This window comes from Odontesthes bonariensis, chromosome 21 (assembly GCF_027942865.1).
Source record: "Odontesthes bonariensis isolate fOdoBon6 chromosome 21, fOdoBon6.hap1, whole genome shotgun sequence".
In the NCBI taxonomy this organism is placed as follows: Eukaryota; Metazoa; Chordata; class Actinopteri; order Atheriniformes; family Atherinopsidae; genus Odontesthes; species Odontesthes bonariensis.
The window spans coordinates 24,671,669-24,692,228 of record NC_134526.1 but is presented as its reverse complement, the minus strand read 5'-3'; the positions used below and the strand labels follow the sequence as shown (position 1 = coordinate 24,692,228).

The 20,560-nt window shown below is 41.5% G+C and overlaps 1 protein-coding gene across 1 annotated transcript; it reads right to left on the bottom strand.

Annotated features, from left to right (window-relative positions):
* Positions 1 to 8,790: 8,790 nt before the first annotated feature.
* LOC142371310 (bMERB domain-containing protein 1) lies at positions 8,791 to 20,085 on the bottom strand. Its single transcript, XM_075453957.1, has 6 exons — positions 19,956 to 20,085; positions 15,265 to 15,385; positions 13,719 to 13,792; positions 11,615 to 11,729; positions 11,405 to 11,475; positions 8,791 to 9,793 (listed from the first exon to the last, which is right to left on the bottom strand). The coding sequence occupies exons 1-6, from the start codon at positions 20,032 to 20,034 to the stop codon at positions 9,675 to 9,677; spliced, it is 579 nt and encodes a 192-aa protein (XP_075310072.1). The 5' UTR covers positions 20,035 to 20,085; the 3' UTR covers positions 8,791 to 9,674.
* Positions 20,086 to 20,560: the final 475 nt, after the last annotated feature.

Below are 20,560 nucleotides of genomic sequence, written 5' to 3'. Positions count from 1 at the left end.
GCGAGCTGGGTGTAAGTGGACAGAGTGTGAGGAAAATAGTGCAGGAAGTGTCAGATGAGGCAGTAAAATCCAGTCAGTGGATTTGGATTAGAAGATGCAATAGCAGCTGGGGGCCCAGCAGGGGCAGCACTTAGGGTAAACAGACTTTTGAAAAAGCAAAGAAGAAGTTCAAGATATTTAAGTGGAGGGTTTGGCGCATGTGATCCTTTTGAAACCAGGCGGCCATTTTGGGTGAGTTGGCTTTGAGTGAGTTGCATGGCTTTGTGTTTGCTGGCATTTTCAGTGATTGTAGGACTGTTTAGGTGAGTTTGTCTGCTGAATCTGCTAGTGTGTCTTGTCCTGCCTCCACCTCTGGCACCCTCTATATTTTCATTACCCCCTACCCGAACCAGGGTTTGAATCCTATTCCTACTCATCTTACCTCTTTTATTTCTTCCCCTACCCGAACCAGGGTTTGCATCCCCACCCCGCTGTGACTGGTGTGCAGTTGGTGAGAGGCTGAGGTAGATTGTGGCTGTAAAAGATGGTTGTTGTGGTGTGAGGAGCAGTGTTGGCTGGCATTAGGGGGGTGACTCTGGGACGCCAGTGATCATTGTCAGCCTCCTGGAGGTGTCGTGGGCCCAACTAGACAAAACACTGATGAAAGGAGGTTCCCACCTGATGACCCAAATGACATGTTGGTCAGCACTGCTCACTGATCTATATTATAGGGAGTATAGGGAATTATTCACTGAGTCTGGTCCTTTTATTTTTTTATTTTTCTTTAGCACAAGTTTCTTGTGTTTACATTGAATAGGTATTTATAGGGTTATGTTTAGAGATAAAAACACATAGTTAGTCTTGAATGTTGGAAAAATATGGTCAGAGGTTTTGTGTCACGCTGCCTGAATGCTGGCCTAAACTAAACAACAGGCAATGAAACATGACAGGGAACTGCACACACTGGATACTGATATTACACATCTATGTTTTGTAGTAAGTGAAATAGGTTTGACTCCTATAAAAAGATAAAGACCTGTTAGTTTTGAGAATTAGGAGTCCACGACAGATACTTTTGGGATACGGGGTGTCACTCGTTTCAAGTCGTGTTCACAAATGGCTCCACAGTGACAATTATTGTCAACAGCATTTAATACTATATACACAGCATTCCTTTTTTGCCAAATGTTTGATCAAATCTTAACAAGTTTGTTGACAATGCACGGATAACATTTTTTTTTTATGACCAGTTTTTTTTTTTCTTGGTTGTTGTAAACCTGAATATATTTGTTTTTAGCACGTTTGTGAGGTGGTGTGTGGGAAAAAAACCCATTCCCAGTGGTTCAGTTAGTAAGTTAGTAAAGGTTTACTACCCTGTAAGTTTATATTTTCAATTAAAAAAAATGAAAAGAAATAGCTGTGTGTCCATGTAATCATCAACTATACAAAAAGAAGTAATCCAGCCATTCATGCATTTAACATATTCTACACTGTCGGCAGAGAATTCACAAAGTAAACTTAAAAGCACCTTCTTTGCCACCTCTCTTCGACATGTTCATCCCCTTTGAACATTGAACTTCCACTGTGAACGTCTGTCCTGTTCTTTTTCACATCATGAGGTGTGCACGCAAAGGTTTGCCATTTATGTTCTATTTTCTGAGTAAAAAGGTTTCCAGGGGTGCCATTGTCTGCTTGCTTTGTCACTGGGTGCTTTAAGACAAAATTCCAGTCAAAGCTTACAAAAGCAGCTTTCTCATCTAATTACAGTGGGTTGGCACTAACGCATGCACAGTAATGTAACCCAGCGATTAGTCTTCTCAGCCTGAAAATTAAAGACAGTATTGCTCGCCTCTGCGCACAACTGTGTATCAGGAACCAGCTGTGATGGCCTTTATCAACTGCCATGAGAGTGGAACCACATAACAGGCCAAAAAAGAGGTGCAGGAACAATCAGTACTGACAATAGCGTCAGACAATTTGTGTAAATGAATGTGCAACTGTCTCCTGTACAATATGAAAGTGAATATTCCTGTCAATCAATTTTTTTCCCCACACAAGGTGGTTAATTCAAACGTATTTACGTGACAGCGGTGCTGCTTTTGGGGGAAGTAGATTTCTAACTCCACAGGATGAGTCATTAGTGACCACAGTGGGTTTGTGTGTGTTTGTGTGAGTGAGGGAATCAGAAGAAGGCAGCCGAGGTAAGTTATGTGGAACTGAAACAATCTGGTTTCCTCCTCTTTACAGTGAACAATATTACCCCCAGTCACCAGCAGCACACATGCAACACCCCCTCATCCTGTTGTCATGGCAGTAAGGCATGGGATGACAGTTAGATCTTCTTTGGAGTGGGTCAGATGTTTATTTCCAGGTATTTCAGCTGAGATATACTGTATTTATCGGCTGTGATAGTAGAGCTTGTGCTACATGAAAGAAATTAGTGTCTTAAACAAATCACCTGTCTACAAGAAATCTTTATTCAAAGAATTCTTTGAATACCTGAATTACATTATGTACAGCTGGATGATAACTCAGTGAGCAAAGCAGACATAAATATGAAAGACAAAAGACTGCAAAAGAATTAATGAGTTAATAAATAAGTTATCAGATCGGTGTGGAGCTGCAATCTGCTGTTGAAACACTTGGTGCGCCCATGATGATTGCCCAGAACTTCTGTGTGAAGTGGACCACACAGGGTTTTCAGCCATTTTAAGTAAAATACCAATCCATAGGAAGCTGAATTCCTCAGCTTAAACCATCAGGCATTGCAGTCATTTAAAAAAAAAACTGCTGAACGGTTTACATTTATTTATCATGATAATAATGAAAGTTATCACTATTGATGTGATTCAAAACAGAACAAAGATGTTCATAACTATAAAAATTCTCAAGTTTGTTTTAGAAAAATAAATAATTGCTGATGTTATAATTGGCTTTGTTCTTAGACATTATGTATTCATATTCTGTATTTTACTGAATAACCTATGTTCCCACTTTGTACTTTTTCACTCTGATCATACAACACAATGCATGTCCTTGAATGGTCCAAGACTTTAAGATGACATAGCGGGACAAAATGACTGGGTCAGATAAAGCGTCTCTATTAGGTCAGATAAGCCTGGTACATTAGATACATGCCTAAAACAACACTCACACACACACGTTGTTTATCACATCCAAAGAACACGACGAGGACGGTGGTTGGCCTGCCCATGTCACTAAAAACTGGCCAATTATTCTCTGTCGAGTGTTGTGAGATAAAGGTGAACATAAATATGTTTCCGGATATCAGGGCTCGGGCTGACGGATTTTACTGCGAGAGCTCTGTCACTCCGAGTCCAGCGCTGCCATACTTTACCTGTGACCACTAATGAATACTTTGTTTGACTTAAAGGGGCACTAGGTAGCATTTTCACCTAAAATTATAGCCTTCAGGAGTTTAACAAAGGTTAAACAAGTCAATGGTAAGCGAATGAAGCCTGTCTCGCTCCCAACAGGGGTCTGTATGCTGAAAATCCCATATGTAACTTCGGCAGGAGCGACCCGCTTCTGAAGTGTCGTGATGCGCGAGAAGAGTCGTTTGTGTTTACGGCACTTAGCTAGGTACTGTATGCTAGCTGTAGTTGTAGGCTATGTGTTCGCTTGCGTTGAAGAGCCAACACCAAGCGTTTCATATTCTGCCTTTCACAGACTGAATATGAAACGTTCGATGTTGGCACTTCCCATCTTTGTGAAATTTCTCCAAGCGTGATCTTGTTCATCTACCATAGTGTCTGATCTGCGTTTTAGATCGCAAAGAGACAGGTGATGACGGTGCTCTAATTCCTCCTGAGTTCGAGACGTAGCCTAGCTTCAGAAATACACGGACTGACCTGATTATAATAAGAATAGCGTTTTGATCCGAACAAGAATTGTTATCTACAAATGAAAATTGATTAATTTGTGATTGTAATCAGAATAGTGTAGAGCTAGTCTGCGTTTATTGCGGCGTGTATGTTGGTAGTGCCTGCGCACATCTGTCTAAGATGTAACTTTTGTAAGTGTCTGCTAATACAAAGGAATCACTCCATGAATACACCATGATGAGGGAAGAATCCCATTCAAGATCAGCAACAGTCCATCCATACATCCATACATCTATTATCTTCCGCTTGTCCGGGGATCGGGTCGCGGGGACAGCAGCCTGAGCAGAGAAACCCAGATGTCCCTGTCCCCGGCCACTTCCTCCAGCAACAGGATTATAGCATATTATCTTGAGTTCTCTCTACAGAAAATCTCTGATTATAGTATCTTACGTGGGCAGTCTACACTTGTAAATCAGATGACCTAACTGCACTGACTAAATAACACAACGGCAGCATTCGCCACGATGTTTAGTTAGTGGGTGTGTACAGGTGGGCATTTTTACGACAGTGTAGAATTTCAGTTTGACCAATAGAGATCGCTATACTGCCGCTAAACTACCTTGTATCCCTTTAAAGGGACACTGTGTAATATATTAAGTCATTTATTATCTCAAATTAACATATTCATTCATAAATTAGTCCTCATTGGTGTAAAATTATCTCTGTCAACAATCTCACTTATCGTCCTGAGCGAAGAATCCCTTGTCTGTATCTACATAGAGCGGGCAAGCTCTATGGAGGCTGCCATGTCCTTCCGGTCTATGAAAAACGCAGAAGTGCCGAGAGGGACATAAAGCACTTCGAATGGCGTTTTCCCCAACGCCAGGCCTGCAAGCGGAAATGACGTCATTTTGACGTCACGTTTGAACGCAGGTATAAACAGAGCCAGTCTACGCCATTAGACATTCTCTGGCATAAGCCAGCCTGAACGGCCTGCACTTTTGTTCGCAATGGAAGACCATAGTTATGCCACGCCACAGGAGAAGGGATCCTCGTTGCCAAAAAAGCGAAAAAGAGAATCTTGACACATACCGCCTGCCGTAGTACAACAAGTTGCAACGCACATTTGAAAACGCGAGGCGCTAGAGAGCAAATTCATTCGACTTTGCAAAATAAAATTGCACCACTAGATGGGGGAAGAAATTACACAGTGTCCCTTTAATATTTCTCCAGCTTGTTCTTGGGCTTCCGACAAAAGAATCAGGCTAACACTGACACTAAAATTAGCCTATTATCAAGTTAAGCTAACAGTGGTTGGGCTGTGGAACTAAGTCAGCATGGTTATGTGCAGGGTTGAGTCAAGCTAAGGTCACAGTTCCACTCGGCCATTTAATTGAAGAAGCCACATGGAGAGGACATTAATGCCATGACTGAGTGTGTGACTGACTATATAAACTTCTGTGTGGACAACACCATCCCCACCAGAACAGTGAGATGCTTCCCTAATGACAAACCCTGGATCACCAGTGAGCTAAAGGAACTATTGAACAAGAAAAAAAGAGCCTTTAGGGAGCGAGACAGGGAGTTACTGAGGAGTATACAGAAGCAGCTCAAAGTCAAGATCAGAGAGAGCAAGGAGGTGTATAGAAAGAAGCTTGAGAGTAAACTGCAGAGGAACAATATCAGAGATGTGTGGTCAGGAATGAAGAAGATCACAGGCCTCAAGCAGAGGGAGGATCGGATGGATGGAAGTCTGGACAGAGCAAATGAGCTGAACACATTCTTCAACAGGTTCAGTTCAGGAACAAGCTCACCATCCTCCCCTCCTGTTCCCAGCCAAAGAGACATCCCACCCTCCTCTGACCCACAGCTTTCCTGTAACATCTCCACCTCCACCTCAGTCATGGATTCTTCTGCTTCCACTAGTTTGTCTTCAACCAAATCAGGAGATGCTGCTGTCCCCTTTGCCTCCCCCTCCCACTTTTCTGTTTCTAGAAGTCAGGTGAAGAGGCAGTTGGAGAGACTGAACCGGAACAAGGCTGCAGGTCCAGATGGTGTCAGGCCCCGAGTCCTGAAGGCCTGTGCAGAGCAGCTCTGTGGGATTCTGCAACACCTTTTCAACCTTAGCTTGACCCAAGAGAAGGTACCACTGTTGTGGAAGACATCCTGTCTGGTTCCGGTACCAAAGAAAACTCACCCTTCAGTCATCAATGACTACAGACCTGTTGCCCTGACATCCCACATCATGAAGGTCCTGGAGAGACTCCTGTTGACCCACCTGTGTAAGCAAACCAGCACATATCAGGACCCCCTGCAGTTTGCTTATCGCCATGGAGTTGGAGTTGAAGACGCTATCATACATCTGCTTTAACAAACCCACTGTCATCTGGACAAAGCAGGCAGCACTGTGAGGATCATGTTCTTTGATTTCTCCAGTGCATTTAACACAATTCAGCCTGATCTGCTTCGTCTGAAACTCCAGAAGACTCAGGTGGAGGCCTCAACAATCACCTGGATTAATGACTACCTGACAAACAGACCACAGTTTGTCAGACTGAAGAATTGTGTGTCTAACCAGGTGATCAGTGTGGGAGAGGAATGTCATGACATGTCCTAATTACATCGTGTGCCTTGTTGACTGGTTCATATGAATATTGTTGATAGTTAGAATAAGCTTGTTTATGATAATGGCGAGAGCTAGGCGCCTCCAGAGAGGGCCACGTACGCTTGTTATGATCCAAGGCAGTATAAAAGGGTGTCGCAAAATGAGTTCTTTGGACATTTGTGAACATTCTGTAAGCACGTTTGCTGTGACGACTGTTCCAATAAATTCCCCAATGGAAGGCTGACCGACGCGTATTCGACTCCTTTTCTCCACAACATCAGCAGCATAGGACGGAGCACCACAGGGGACTGTACTCTCACCATTCCTTTTCACTCTGTACACTTCAGACTTCCAGTACAAGTCAGACTCCTGTCATCTACAGAAATATTCAGATTACTCTGCAGTTGTCGGGTGTATCAGAGATGGACATGAAGCTGAGTACAGAGAGCTGGTGGACCGCTTTGTGGCATGGTGTGGGAACAATCATCTCATCTTGAATGTTAACAAAACAAAGGAGATGATTGTAGATTTCAGGAGAAACAGGGTCAGATCAAACCCTGTTTCCATCATGGGAGAAGAAGTGGAGGTGGTTGAGGAATATAAATACCTTGGTGTTCATCTGGACAACAGACTGGACTGGAGACACAACAGTGAAGCCATCTAGAAGAAAGGACAGAGCAGACTGTCCTTCTTGAGGAAGCTAAGGTCCTTCAAGGTTTGCAGCAAGATGTTGCAGATATTTTACAAGTCTGTTGTTGAGAGCATAATTTCCTCTTGCGTCATCTGTTGGGGCAGCAGCATCAGAACCAGGGACCTAAAAAGACTCAACAACCTGATAAGGAAGGCTGGTTCTGTTCTGGGGACGACTGTGGAACCTCTGGAGACAATAATGCAAAGAAGGATTTTGCATAAAATCAAGAGATTATGGACAACCCTGAACATCCTCTCCATGAGACTGTTATCGGAAAACAGAGTCTCTTCAGTCAAAGGCTTCTTCAGTTTGGATGCAAAACGGACCGCTACAGGAAAACTTTCCTGCCCACAGCCATCAGCATCTATAATAACTCCTTGGTTTAATTGAGTTACATCAACATTTAATTTCCCTCTGGGATAAATAAAGTATTTTTGAATTGAATTGAATTGAAATTGAATTGAATTGAACCACTGTCCTTGTTCCTGAATACATGCACAGGAGGGGAATTGAGTCATTGACTGAAGTGTATCCAACGCTGCTACGCTGTGGAGAACCCTTTAAAGACATTCTGCCACTTCTAACTTTCTTTGTGGGAGATCATCATACATGGACGTATTACTGATTTAACTGCACAGACTTGGTCTTTAAGTAACTAGAATAGTGATTTTTTTTCAGAAGGCAAATGAAAACTATAGTTGTGAAATTAGGGTTTCATTTCAAGCACAGGGACTGTTTGGAAATGCTTTACGTGACCATGAGCTGGTGCACGGTTGATGAGGTGAGAATCAGTCACAATTTCTGACGTGTTCAGTTGAAGACACACAAAAACATCTGAATCAGAGCGGCTTTACTGGACTTTTAGCTGTATTCATATCAGAGGCGTGACTCTGTCATAACTCGAGTCATAATTTTAAGGACTTCTGACTTTACTTGATAGAGTTATAAAGGACTTTGAACTCGACTCTGACTTTAACATCAGTGACTTGCGACTTCACTGAGACTTGAGCCTTTTGACTTGAAAATACTTGATATTTCACAGCAAACAAAAAGCTTTATGTGTATTTTTTTTTTAAAGTTTCTAATACCTTATTCAAATCAACTAACTCAAAATTCAAATCAATTGACTATTCATTTCCAGTCTGTTTACACTGCCTGTGAAGTCACAGAAGATTTGCAGTGACGTTACAGGGTCCCGGTTGGGAAAAATGATACCTAAAGTAATTTCGCCTGCTTACCTAAATTACCAGGTGGTTAACTGCAACATGCAAAATATCCAGGTTGAAAATTATGGACGGGGAGGCAACAACGTCCAACTTCAACATTTGAAGCTACATACAGAATGATAAGTTAAGGTTGTCACAGTGATAAGTTAACGTTAGCTTAATGGCTAAGTACGTTTTCTAGCTTGCTAGTTTAATAATGGAGGCTTTTAATCCATATTTAAATTTTTTTTGTAGTTCTGGGTTATTATTTGCTGTTCAGTGCAACCCCAGCACTTTTTTTTTTTTATTTATGATCAACTTCAGTTGCACTTGCTGCTTACTTTGGCAAATAAATGCACCTTTTAAGAAGCGCTTAATTATTTTTCCTATTATTATTCTGCCTCAGGACTCGAACATTCAAAGTTTAGGACTTGGACCCGACTCTGGACTTCCACATCTTGACTTTGGACTCGACTTGGGACTCACATATTTTTACTTGGGACTTGACTCGAGACTTGATTAAAAAGACTTGAGACTTACAAAAGAGTGACTTGTTCCCACTTCTGAAATATAAACGTTCGCTTTACTATTTTTACAAAAAGAAACCAATACAATGACAACTAATACAAATATGCATCATTGAGCAATGAACTGGTAAAAACCGACCATTTACAAGAAAGACCATAAGTTCCAATAACCTGTACATCTAAGGATTAAGACATTTTCAGGCACCATGACCAAGGAGGACCTTTTAACATCTTTAATAGAACAATACTGCAAAGATTTTAGTCACAAAATGTTTTTTAAATCACAGGCACGTTTTTTTTCCCTTTTGATACACATTCATGGTGTTTTTTTTCAAAGACAAAGACTGTAAGGCATATAATATACAGATTAATCAACCATCAAAATAATGCCCAGTTAAACTCCTAACAATTTTATCATAATAATCACAAAAGCAAATGGAGACTGGTAGGTGTATTTTGCTCCCTGAGGGAGAGCTTACTCCGCTTCATACATCGCAAATGGATAATTATACTGTCAGAGCAGCCAATAATCATATCTAATTACCTTAACTGGGCAAGAGTTGTTAGTATGATGGCAGTCAGCCTCCCTGCTGTAAGACATACAGAGTGAAAAGAGGATTTCACAGCAGCAAATCACATAAATGCATGTCATTTATGTCTCCTGCACTATATAACCAAATATAATATAGAGAATTAGTCCCAAATCTCTCATTAAAGGGCAGACACAATAAATACACAAACTCACTGAGAACACTCATATGTGTACAGGCACACACAGGCTCACGTTTGCAGGCGTCACCGAGCTTTCCTCTGGACACTGCGTCACATGATGGAGCAGGTGAAGCCGCAGCAGTCTTTCAGCAGCGTGAGACCACTTTTAGAGATAAAGGGGCCAGACGTCCGCTGGGATTTGGATGCCACATTTCGATCTAGCAAAGCACCTGAGTGAGGAGACATTACAAGAAACATTTAACCTCCACAGTCTCTTCTTTACAGTTCCATTCCTTAAAGACATGGTTGGTAATCCTGTTCAGAAACACATTTTGTAATACTGGGTGAAATGGTCCGTCTATCCTGAGAGAAATCTATACAAGATGTATTTAGAAAAAGGGACGAAAATAATCAGACCTCTGTGGCAGCTGCAGGACTGAGAAAAAGCTGACCAATCCGAGATCAGCGTCCCGCTGATCTCGGATTGGTCGTCTACAAAAAACCAATCAGATGCCTCTGCTTTCTGCCTACGTCCCCCTCTGCCGGCTCCCTGCTCCATGTGCGCATGCGGTTCTACCGGCTTTGGATGAAGCACTGACGGAATGGGGAGGGGGGGGTGGAGCTTAGAGGAGGGGACACTTTCGAATCTTGCTAGCTCTCTTGCTAGCTCTCTAGGATTACCTACCATAGCTTTAAATAAGACGCCCAACATTTTGTGAATTTTCTTTTTCGCCTTCTTGCTGAGTGCGGCCGTGAAAAATGAAGCACGCACTCTTTTCCATTTCAAAGGTTTTTTTTTTTATATCAGAACGTGATAAAGTTATATCTGGTCCTTAGAATTAGGTAATTACCACCTCAGATGAACAACACATGACATGTTGCATCATGTCATTATCACTTAACAAAAACTAAACCAAACTCCAGAACTGTATGTGAAAAAAGTAAGTACACCCACATTTCAGTAGCTACAACCCTGTTCAGCAGAAGTATCTTGAAATAATTGTTTTCTGTATGATGTTATTCGTCTTTTATATAATTGGAGGATTTTTGGCCCGCTCTATGTAGGTCCCGCCACAGCATTTAAATTTTTGCTTTCTCAGACATTCTGTTGTAGATTTGCTGCTGTGTTTGGAATCATTGTCCTGCTGTAATGAACCAATTTCAGCCAAGCTGTAGCTGTCTGATAGAGAAAATATTTTGGTATTTCAGAGTTACTGACGACAAGGTGTCCAGGTCATGTGGCTGCAAAGCAAACACAAATCATCAGCCCTCCATCTGTCTAATGGGAGGAATTTGTGCTGATATGCTGTGTTTGCTTAATGGGACGTCCATTCCTAAAGACTGTCAACTGTCTTGAATGTTTGCCACTTGTGAATAATCTTGAAAATGGCCTTGTAACCCTTTGAGGCCTTCCAAGTTACAGTTCAATTTACAATAAATGAGTTATTACGTGTTAATTAATGAGCTTTAGGTGGGTAGGAGGAGTCTAATCTTCTCAGAAAGTATTTCCATTTTTGTCACACAATGACGCTGGCTATCAACACTGATAAGCCATAACATTAAAACCACTGACAGAAGTGGTTTAGTTGAGCCATCTGTGTTACATGTAGCCTGGCTAAGCACATCCTGACATGGCAGAGGCACCCAGGAGCTGATGTTTAGGCTGATCTATGTGCAAAAGTGTTTGACTGCTTGTTGGCTGCAGTAGTAATCACAGCGAAGGCCAAACATTCAGAAAAAAACACCTCCTGTTTCTTTGTCCTCTCAGAGATTAATGGTGGCTACAAAGACCTGTTTTAAAATCAAAGGTTTGCCAATGAGACTTTACGTGTTAAACTCACCTTTTGCAGCCAGTGGTTTGGGAAATTTAGATTGTAAGTAAGCTGCCATCTCTCTGTCTTCTTCTCTTTCCCTGTGAAAGAGAATATTTCTAAATTGCTAATCTAAAACCAGGAACAAACAGCGTGTGTGATAGTGGTTGCTATAATTTGTAGTGACTGAATGGACAGGATCACCACTCAGATAAAGTCCTTTTGATCGAGTCGTCCCACCTTAGCCTTTCAAACTCCACATCGTCCACGAGGAAGTCTCTGGTCTCCACCAGTTTGTTGATCTGCTTCAGCAGCTCCTCCTCTCGCTCCCTGTCCTCGTTGGACCTGTCTTTGTCTGTTTAACAGTCACACGATGAGCATTACATGAACTGCGGCAGAGTGCTGAAAACACAGACTAGTTTGTGAGCCTTTTAGTGATTGCAGAGTACTCACAGAAAATTCCTATCCGATCCATTAAAGTTTAAGTTGGTTTGATGTTTTACATATGGACTGCATTCATTTGTGCAATTCTGTGCAATCTGCACTGTGTGTGCATAGACCTGAACAAGACAGCGAGTGTCGAAACAAAAAGTGTTTCTCACACCAAGTCAGGAGGCATTTGATCACGTCAGCCTTTCTCCCCCTGATGGATGATGGAGATCTGCTACTCGTCAACACTTCAGCCCAGCATTTGAAAAAATTGGATACTGTGTATCACTGTGTTTTATGACCGATTGCAGCTATTGTGTACATCACTGTACTTTATATGCTACAGCAAATTGTCCGTCTCTGTCTGACTATCAGACTCTCTCACTGGCTGTTTTTTTATTTTTTATCTATGAATGTATTCTTGGACTTGTTCCTACATATTTATGCTCATTTATGTGTAGGAACTTATAGCCATTTTCATCCAGGTCCCAAAATTCAGAACTGAATTGGGTGAAAAGGCCTTTAAAGCTTCTCCCCCTGCTACCTGGAATAATATGCAAAAGGTTTAAAACGGTCATTTCTTATAACTTTGGGGGAATTCGAGTCAACTTTAAAGGACAGAGACATTAGCTCACTTGGATCCTGTAATTGCCCTAATGTTTAATGCTTTGTGATGTCTCCAGGGTATTTTTCATGAAATGTGAAACTGTTTATGTGTTTTGTATTTTTTTGGTCTTGTCGTTTGTTTTACTGCTGCCGTCTTGGCCAGGTCACTCTCAGAAAAGAGGTTTTAATCTCAATTAGTTTTTTTTCCTGGTTAAATAAAGGATGCGTGGGGCGGTCGGTGGCGTAGTGGGTTGAGCAGGCGCCCCATGTACAAGAGGCTATAGTCCTCGCTGCAGCTGGCCCCGGTTCGAGTCCCGCATCGGATGGCCCTTTGCTGCACGTTATTCCCCCTCTCTCTACCCCCTGCTTCCTGTCCCTCTCCACTGTCCTATCCAATAAAAGGCATAAAAAGCCCCCCCCAAAAAAAATTCAAAATAAAGGATGCGATACGAGCGGTTTCAGCCAGTCCAGTCACCAAGAAAATACGATGTATGTGTCTGGAAACCAAAAAATACACACAATACTAACAATCTGTACATACTGTGGGGATTTTACGCACATGCCACATGGTGCCTACTTCAGAGTTGTTGTTTTTTTTCTTTTGGAACACATGCACAACCAAAAGTACATGGTTGGGTGTTTCATAACATCCCTGTCAATGCAGAATAAAGCATGCAAACACTGTGCAAACAAGAGAAAAAGATACTTTCCTGAGGACTGGGCTGCTGCAACAGGGAAGAAGAAGCTAAGAGATGCTCACAGCTCTTTGCTGCTGCTTTCCTATTATGTGCTGAATCCTCTGAGCTGATTGTAGGCTATTGTTCTCTGGATAAGTCATGTCTTCACCACTCACTACCAATGCTATCGCAATGATGTTAAAACAGAGAGGTTTATTCTCTTATGTATGTGCGTGCTCAAATTTGTAGATCATCGGTTAATATTAAACACAAAATCGAATGCTATATAGAAAATTTATGTCATAACATTTACCTTAAAACTAATAATAACAGTCCCATGGTGGCACCAAAGGAAAGGTTAGGGGATTTTTATAAAGACTACAAAATACTAAACAATGTAACCTTGTTTATTCTCATTTCGTACAGCAACAAGTATACAAGTTCTGTATAAGACCTGATATCTGAACTCAACGAAAAGAGGAATGTGAGCATTGGTTAGAATTTTTTTGAAAAGAGAAAAAGCCTTGACAGAAAGATTTCTTTAAAAAAAAAAAAAAAACTAAATGTCTGCAGGTCAAATACAGTGTGACACAAAAAGCCCACATAGAGGTAGAGTGTTTTTTTAAGATTACCTGGAACTGAGACGAGCTTCTGCAGCTCCTGCTTCAGCCTTGCGATTTCCTTGCAGAGCTGGATGTCGTCCATCCTGAGCGGGAAACAAAAAGGTGGTGAAAATTCTGCACCCCAGTCGAAAAAAAGGCTGAGTGTTATGAAAGAGACTTCCATGCAATTTGACTGAAACTATTTCTCCCTCACAAGGCTTCATAAACGAGATGGATTTTATCTTATCGTGGTAGAGACACAACTTCCCCTTTAATATCACAGACAAGCATCGGTGTGAAACTGCATGAGCAAATCAAACAGAGAAAAAGAGTGGACTCGGATTCTGAACTCGGTCACAGGGGACACAGTCTCGGTGCTTATTAGCTGAAATAACATTGCCAAGCAGACCTGTAGGAGTGAATCCCAGCTGACAGTATCAGATCTAATTTCACCCTCTGACTGATGGCAATTTTGAAACATGAGGGGCCAGTCGCCTGTCAGGAAAATGGCTGTTATTTGTACACTTCGAGCTCATTTAATAAAACAGACGACTTTGTTTGTTTGCCATGCAGGCAGTTTTCCGGCAGGTCGCATCAACAGATTACAGAGTGAAGTCAGAGAACACATTCTGAGGTCAGTACATCAGAGAGCCGTGTTGACACTGACCAACTGCTACCTCAGCAAAGAGCTAAGAGTCAAAAACAGTGTTCGTTGTCCGTTATTATCTGGCCCTTAGTTAACATGACACCAAAACCACAATGTTCTCCAGTGGAAATCCCAGGATAGGCTCAAAAACAAAAAAAACTACTGGAAGCGAACGCAGTTTTCCACTGTTTCCATCAATGCAAGGTACGAGTCAAGATCTGAATTTGTTTTGGAAGTCCTCCGGACATAACTGAAATGTTTGGAGCAACATATTCCCCCTTCCAGATTAAATATTTGTCAGGGAAGGTCTTGCTTATTTCATTTACATTTTATGTGGTTAATCCAACTATTTCTGCACACTTGAGTGATGTCAAGGTTCAAGCAGAAGTGTTGACATGTTTAGCATTTTGTTTGATGTAACAACTTTTACTCAAGTACTTGTTTTTCATCAAAATCCTCCTTGTTAAAAAAGGATTTTTGTCGGTCCACTAAGTAAGCTAATGCGTGATCTCGCTCTCACTGCTGTTAGCAATTGCTGCGCTCAAGCCTCAGGCTAATCCCGGTGGCTTGAGAGGAAATCACATGCACATGGCTGCTCCCACTGCTGACATCCATCCATTTTCCGCATCCGCCTAATACAAATGCGGGTGCATCAACACAGAGACAAACAACCGTGCACACCCAAACTCAGTCCTATAGGCTAAATGTAGAATCACCAATTAGCCAAACACCACTGTGCAGCTACAGTGATGGATGAGGGACTAATAACAATCTTTGCATTCAGATCCCTCTAACACACAGTTAGATCTCAACATTAGATCTTATCATAATACAGGGCCTAAGGACGGATTTTTTCCTGACTATTGACATTCAACTTAGTTAATTGTCTGTGTTGTTTAAACGTCTCTGACATAAATATGCCGATCTTACATGTATCTCAGCTCTGATTCTCTCCGCACAAGGATGTCTCGAATCCGCTCAATTCTGACCAGCTCTCCTTCGATGTCCTCAGTCGTGACTGCGGAGTCAGCCATCGAAACCACATAATCTCCTGGAAGACAGATATGACCGAAATATGTTTGTTTGCAGCCCAGTGTCATCACAAAAGATGCAACAGTTACCTTAGTCTGCATGTCCAAAACGTTGTCAAGTCACAACTCAAGGTTAGAAAACGGGAGGTGGCTGTCCTAAGTGTGTTATACAGGGAAGGGAGGGATGTGAAACCCATCCCAAACCACGAATAGTTAAATGTCATATCAATTCTAACCCCAACCAGGTATCTTTAACAATCCTTACTAACACAAGCGAGAAAAGTGAAAGACTGTGGAACATCGGATGGATCTCCAACTAAGGTGTCTTGCATGGGAGTCGGCGACCGAGTACCTCCGCCTTCCTTTCCTACAGTCACAAAGGCATTCACGGCCAAGTCAACAGGGTTGAACGTCTGCATCATCACGTAGCAGAATCAGTTGTTAATGTTGAAGTCAATGTAGACATAAAATGTTTGTGTTATTACGGAGTGAGACACCAACATCATCACATAGTGAGACGTAAGCTGCTTCTGCGGAGTCCCTGTATAATTTCATTGCACATTTATTGTGTAACTGCAAATGTTTTGTGCTGTGAACCCAAAGTAGATACAACATTAAGTTGTTCTTTGAGTATAACTACCCTAAGGCATCATTAGTGTAACAAACAGAAGAGTGAGGAGACTTCAAGTCTGTCACAGTAGATATGTTTATGTGCTAATAGAAAGATAGATGTGGGTGTACCTTATACATTTTTTTAATGCCTGCATTTCATTCAGATTATCCAGGTCCATACTTGTGGCATTGTGCATACCGGTTAAATAGAGTAGCTCACTGGGACACTGGAAAAGAAAAAAATTGTGAATTGCATTAATGCTTTTATTGGACAGGTTCAGGTGTCTGTCTTTTGTTTCCCAGTTGCACCAACAGAAAGAGAACAGTGATTAAAGTGGCCTTTTAGGCTTTCAAAACGGAGAGGGCCTTGTAAGTCAATTAAAAAAAAAAAAAATAAAATAAAAAACTTGTGTCAAAAAAGGCTAACAAAGGAAAAATGAATCAAAACAAGTGCACTCTAGTGCACCGACAATCCAAACCAGCCGGCAAATTCCGGGAAATACCACCTGCAGTCTCACATACCTGACCTGATGAAGAGTTAAGAGCAAACAGCAGAACAAACAACACTTTGTGTTTTCATTAAATGCGCTTAAAGTAAGGACATTAGGGTATGAAAAAGTTAAAAAAATAGCAGCTGGACAAATCACATTCACTTTCAGCCAGTTTAGAAGATTAGAATCTTGTTCTAGTGATTATGCAGGGATGCTACTCTGTCTACCTTAATGTAATAACCTAACAGGGTTCCTGTACTGGAGTGATTGGATAACAACATTTATTGTAACAGAATCATTATAAATGGCATCAAGACTTTTTCAATTTTATTTCTTGCTCCGAGCTAGAGCCAGTTCACTGTCACATGTATGCACTAACTATGAAGCTAGCAGCCATAGCCAGTTAGCTAAGGTTAGCATAAAGACTGACAGCACAGCTTAGGTCTGTCTGAAGATAACAAAAACTTTCCCACGGACAAATGACGCTTGCTAAGCTAGCATGATAGGCTGTGTGTGTACAGAAAGATATCTTCGTATCCAATTCTGAGCAAGAAAGCAAATTACCATTTCTAAGAAGGCAACAAAAAAAATCTAAATGCTGCTTGTAAATATTATTACCGCTACATTTGCCACAACTTTGAAGTGTTTCCAAGCAAGTCTGAGTCACACAACACTCAATTTAAGAAACTAATGCACTAAAATATCTCCACTACCACTATAAATAAAGGGATAGATGGCTAATGAGAAAAGATATACAATTAAATTTAAATAAACAAGATTTTCTATGATGTTGTTGTCCATTTCCTTGATTTAGTTCAAAATAGCAGAATTGCTGGATGAAAGTAATTTTGTGTCCTCCAATAAGACATCTTTCATGTATACGAAACCTTTTGATATTCATGACAAGTGAAGGTTATCGTGTCGGACTATCTAAAAGCCCAAATAAAAATAATTAATAAGACACTTAAGTCAGAATTGCTCCTTATTTAGCTCTAAAAACCTCCCTGGATCATATTCAACAGGCTGATATGATACGATCAGAGCTCTTTGGATACTACGCCCGAGCAATTCTTCGAACATCCCCGTTCCCCTTCCTGCAGCCTCCTACTCCTCACCAGGGGTGATGAGTCATGCAGCAGAACTTGGATTGGCTTTTAATTACCTGACCTTGTGTGGAAAGACATTACCGTCACACTGCCTCACTGTGAATAGCAGGGATGTTCACAAACACAACCCCTCTAACTGCTTGAATGCACCTTGCGATTCCTCTACGTTGTTCAACTTGCATGTATGTTTCCGTGTCAAAAAAGAAAGCTTGAGAGCATTCTTTTTGTTTTCTTCTACTTAGCCTCAACCCCCGAAAAAAATATTGAACATGACTGATAGATTTTTTTTTTTTTATTGCTACAGTATTTCTTTTTCTTACAAGAAAAACTGCAACATAATCTGCATTTCCAGCCACAGTTTGATGAGCGGCTTTGTTTTTGTTGTTTTTAAAAAAATATATAGGCCTATATCAGAAAAGTGAACATCTCTGAATGGTTTGATAAGCAAAGAAATCAATTTAATAAAATATCTGAAGTGAATGTATTTTTACAATTTCCTGCCATTTTATACAACACTTATGAGACAATAACAGTCAGATCAATAGATAGCATTAATAATCACAAGTTTTATCTGACATTGAAATTAATTCAACCGAATACCAGGACAAATTGTTTTTAAACAACAAATTACAATGGCTCAGTTATTTATTATTTATAATATAACAGACCTGACAACAACATTTCGACCTAATCTGGGCCACTTTTGATCCATCTATCCATCCATTATCTTCCGCTTGTCCGGGGATCGGGTCGCGGGGGCAGCAGCTTGAGAAGAGAAACCCAGACGTCCCTGTCCCCGGCCACTTCCTCCAGCTCTTCTGGGGGGACCCCGAGGCGTTCCCAGGCCAGCCGAGAAACATAGTCTCTCCAACGTGTCCTGGGTCTTCCCCGGGGTCTCCTCCCAGTGGGACGGGCCCGGAACACCTCACCAGGGAGGCGTCCAGGAGGCATCCTAACCAGATGCCACTTTTGATATTTACTTTAATTTCTATTGTAATATAACTAGAAAAATATTTATTCTAACGTTTATTTGTAACACTATAACACACTCTCCACCCCATGACACTTTTCAATGCTGTCATATTTTCAAGCATCGTCGCTCCTTAAAAAAACTATTTATTCAGTTCTACCTGCTCCATGCAAGTTCATCCCGGTTCACATTGTAGCTTTTCCTCTATGGTGCTTTAGCAGTGTCTTGCTGATCGGTGATTCTTCTTTCAGTTTATTTAAGGTAAACACAAGAAACTTGTGCTAAAGAAAAAACAATGAAAATATAGAGGGTGCCAGAGGTGGAGGCAGGACAAGACACACTAGCAGATTCAGCAGACAAACTCACCTAAACAGTCCTACAATCACTAAAAATGCCAGCAAAAACAAAGCCATTCAACTCACTCAAAGCCAACTCACCCAAAATGGCCGCCTGGTTTCAAAAGGCTCACATGGGCCACACCCTCCACTTAAATATCTTTAACTTCTTCTTTGCTTTTTCCAAAAGTCTGTTTACCCTAAGTGCTGCCCCTGCTGGCCCCCCAGCTGCTATTGCTTCTTCTAATCCAAATCCACTGACTGGACTTTACTGCCTCATCTGACACTTCCTTCACTATATTCCTCACACTCTGTCCACTTACACCCAGCTCCCTCAACAATGAGACTACAGACTTCGCAACAAATCCTTTACATCCTACTTCCACTGGACATATCCTAACTTTCCATCCTTGCTAAGAAATCAAGTTTAAATAGTGGCTAGAAGAGTAAACAAATGTCATGTGTTTCATATATGAAATTTCAGTTAAATTCCACTAAATGGTACATGTTGCTACATGTTGACCTAAACCGGTACCTCCAATTTCCTTTCGGGAGTAACACAATTAACAGTAACAGTGCTTTTGTCTCTGGAGTTCAGTAAAAGCTTATCTTTGGGCTTGACATTCTTTTCTGTCTGAGAGGGGGGGATTGTGACACAGATTCTTTACATTTGAATAATGTAAAGGCAGTGAAAAACAGTCAAACGGAACCTTGTGAAAATGATCAAAAAGGTTCAGACCATCAGCACACATGCAGAAAAAAATGCTAGTTTAAAAGTTCCCATTTTGGTAGACCAGTGTCACAAACAGACTTTAACATCTTAAAAGTAGGACTTCCCCTTCCCAAAATATAGTGGCATACAAAAGTCTCCCCCCACCACCCGGGAGCCCCTGAGGACTTTAGTTATGCTGTCTACGGCCCTGCACACAACTTTTACATGATTCACAGTGAGTGTCGGCACGTTGCCACCACAGTTATCTTCCCAATTCACTTAATACTAAACGCAGTGATTTTTCAAGCATGCACCCGGTCATATACAAACACAGAACCTGCGCCCAGTGACAGTGAAAACTCACCTGATTTCTCCGCCGCTTCATCCACCCGCGTCGTTTCCAACGCGCCGTACTGTTGAGAGGATTTTCTCTCCTTTTCCATTCTCGTAAAAATGTGAATATGGAACGTTCCTGCGGAGGATAATTCAAATGAGATACGCACGAAGCATTAAAAGAAAAAAAGAAAAAACATGCAACGTTACCGTGTGAGGAAGGAGATCCGCCGGCTGATGCTGAGTCCAGTCACTACAGCGGTGGTCTCTGCACAAAGCCGCTCGTGGTGGTTACACGAGCTCAGATGCACCACCTTCCGGTAGCACATCTGACGTTCAGTGCTTCGCCACTCAGCCTCCCTGCGACTTTACAAACAGTACAAGTAAAACAAGGATTAAACACACACACCTGCTGACCACATGAGAGTCGAGTTGTCTTCCATTCCGCTGTGCTCCATTGCTCCTGAATGAGTGGAGCTGCTTACAACAAGATGATATTAATTCATGCAGCCAGGCCCCCCGGGCAGAATCCAGATGTTCTGGGAGTGAAGCTCACATCTGTCTGCACAGAGGAGCTGCAACTGTGCCCAGGACAATTCACACATGCTGTTTTAAGTCCAAATGGCAAAAGACAGC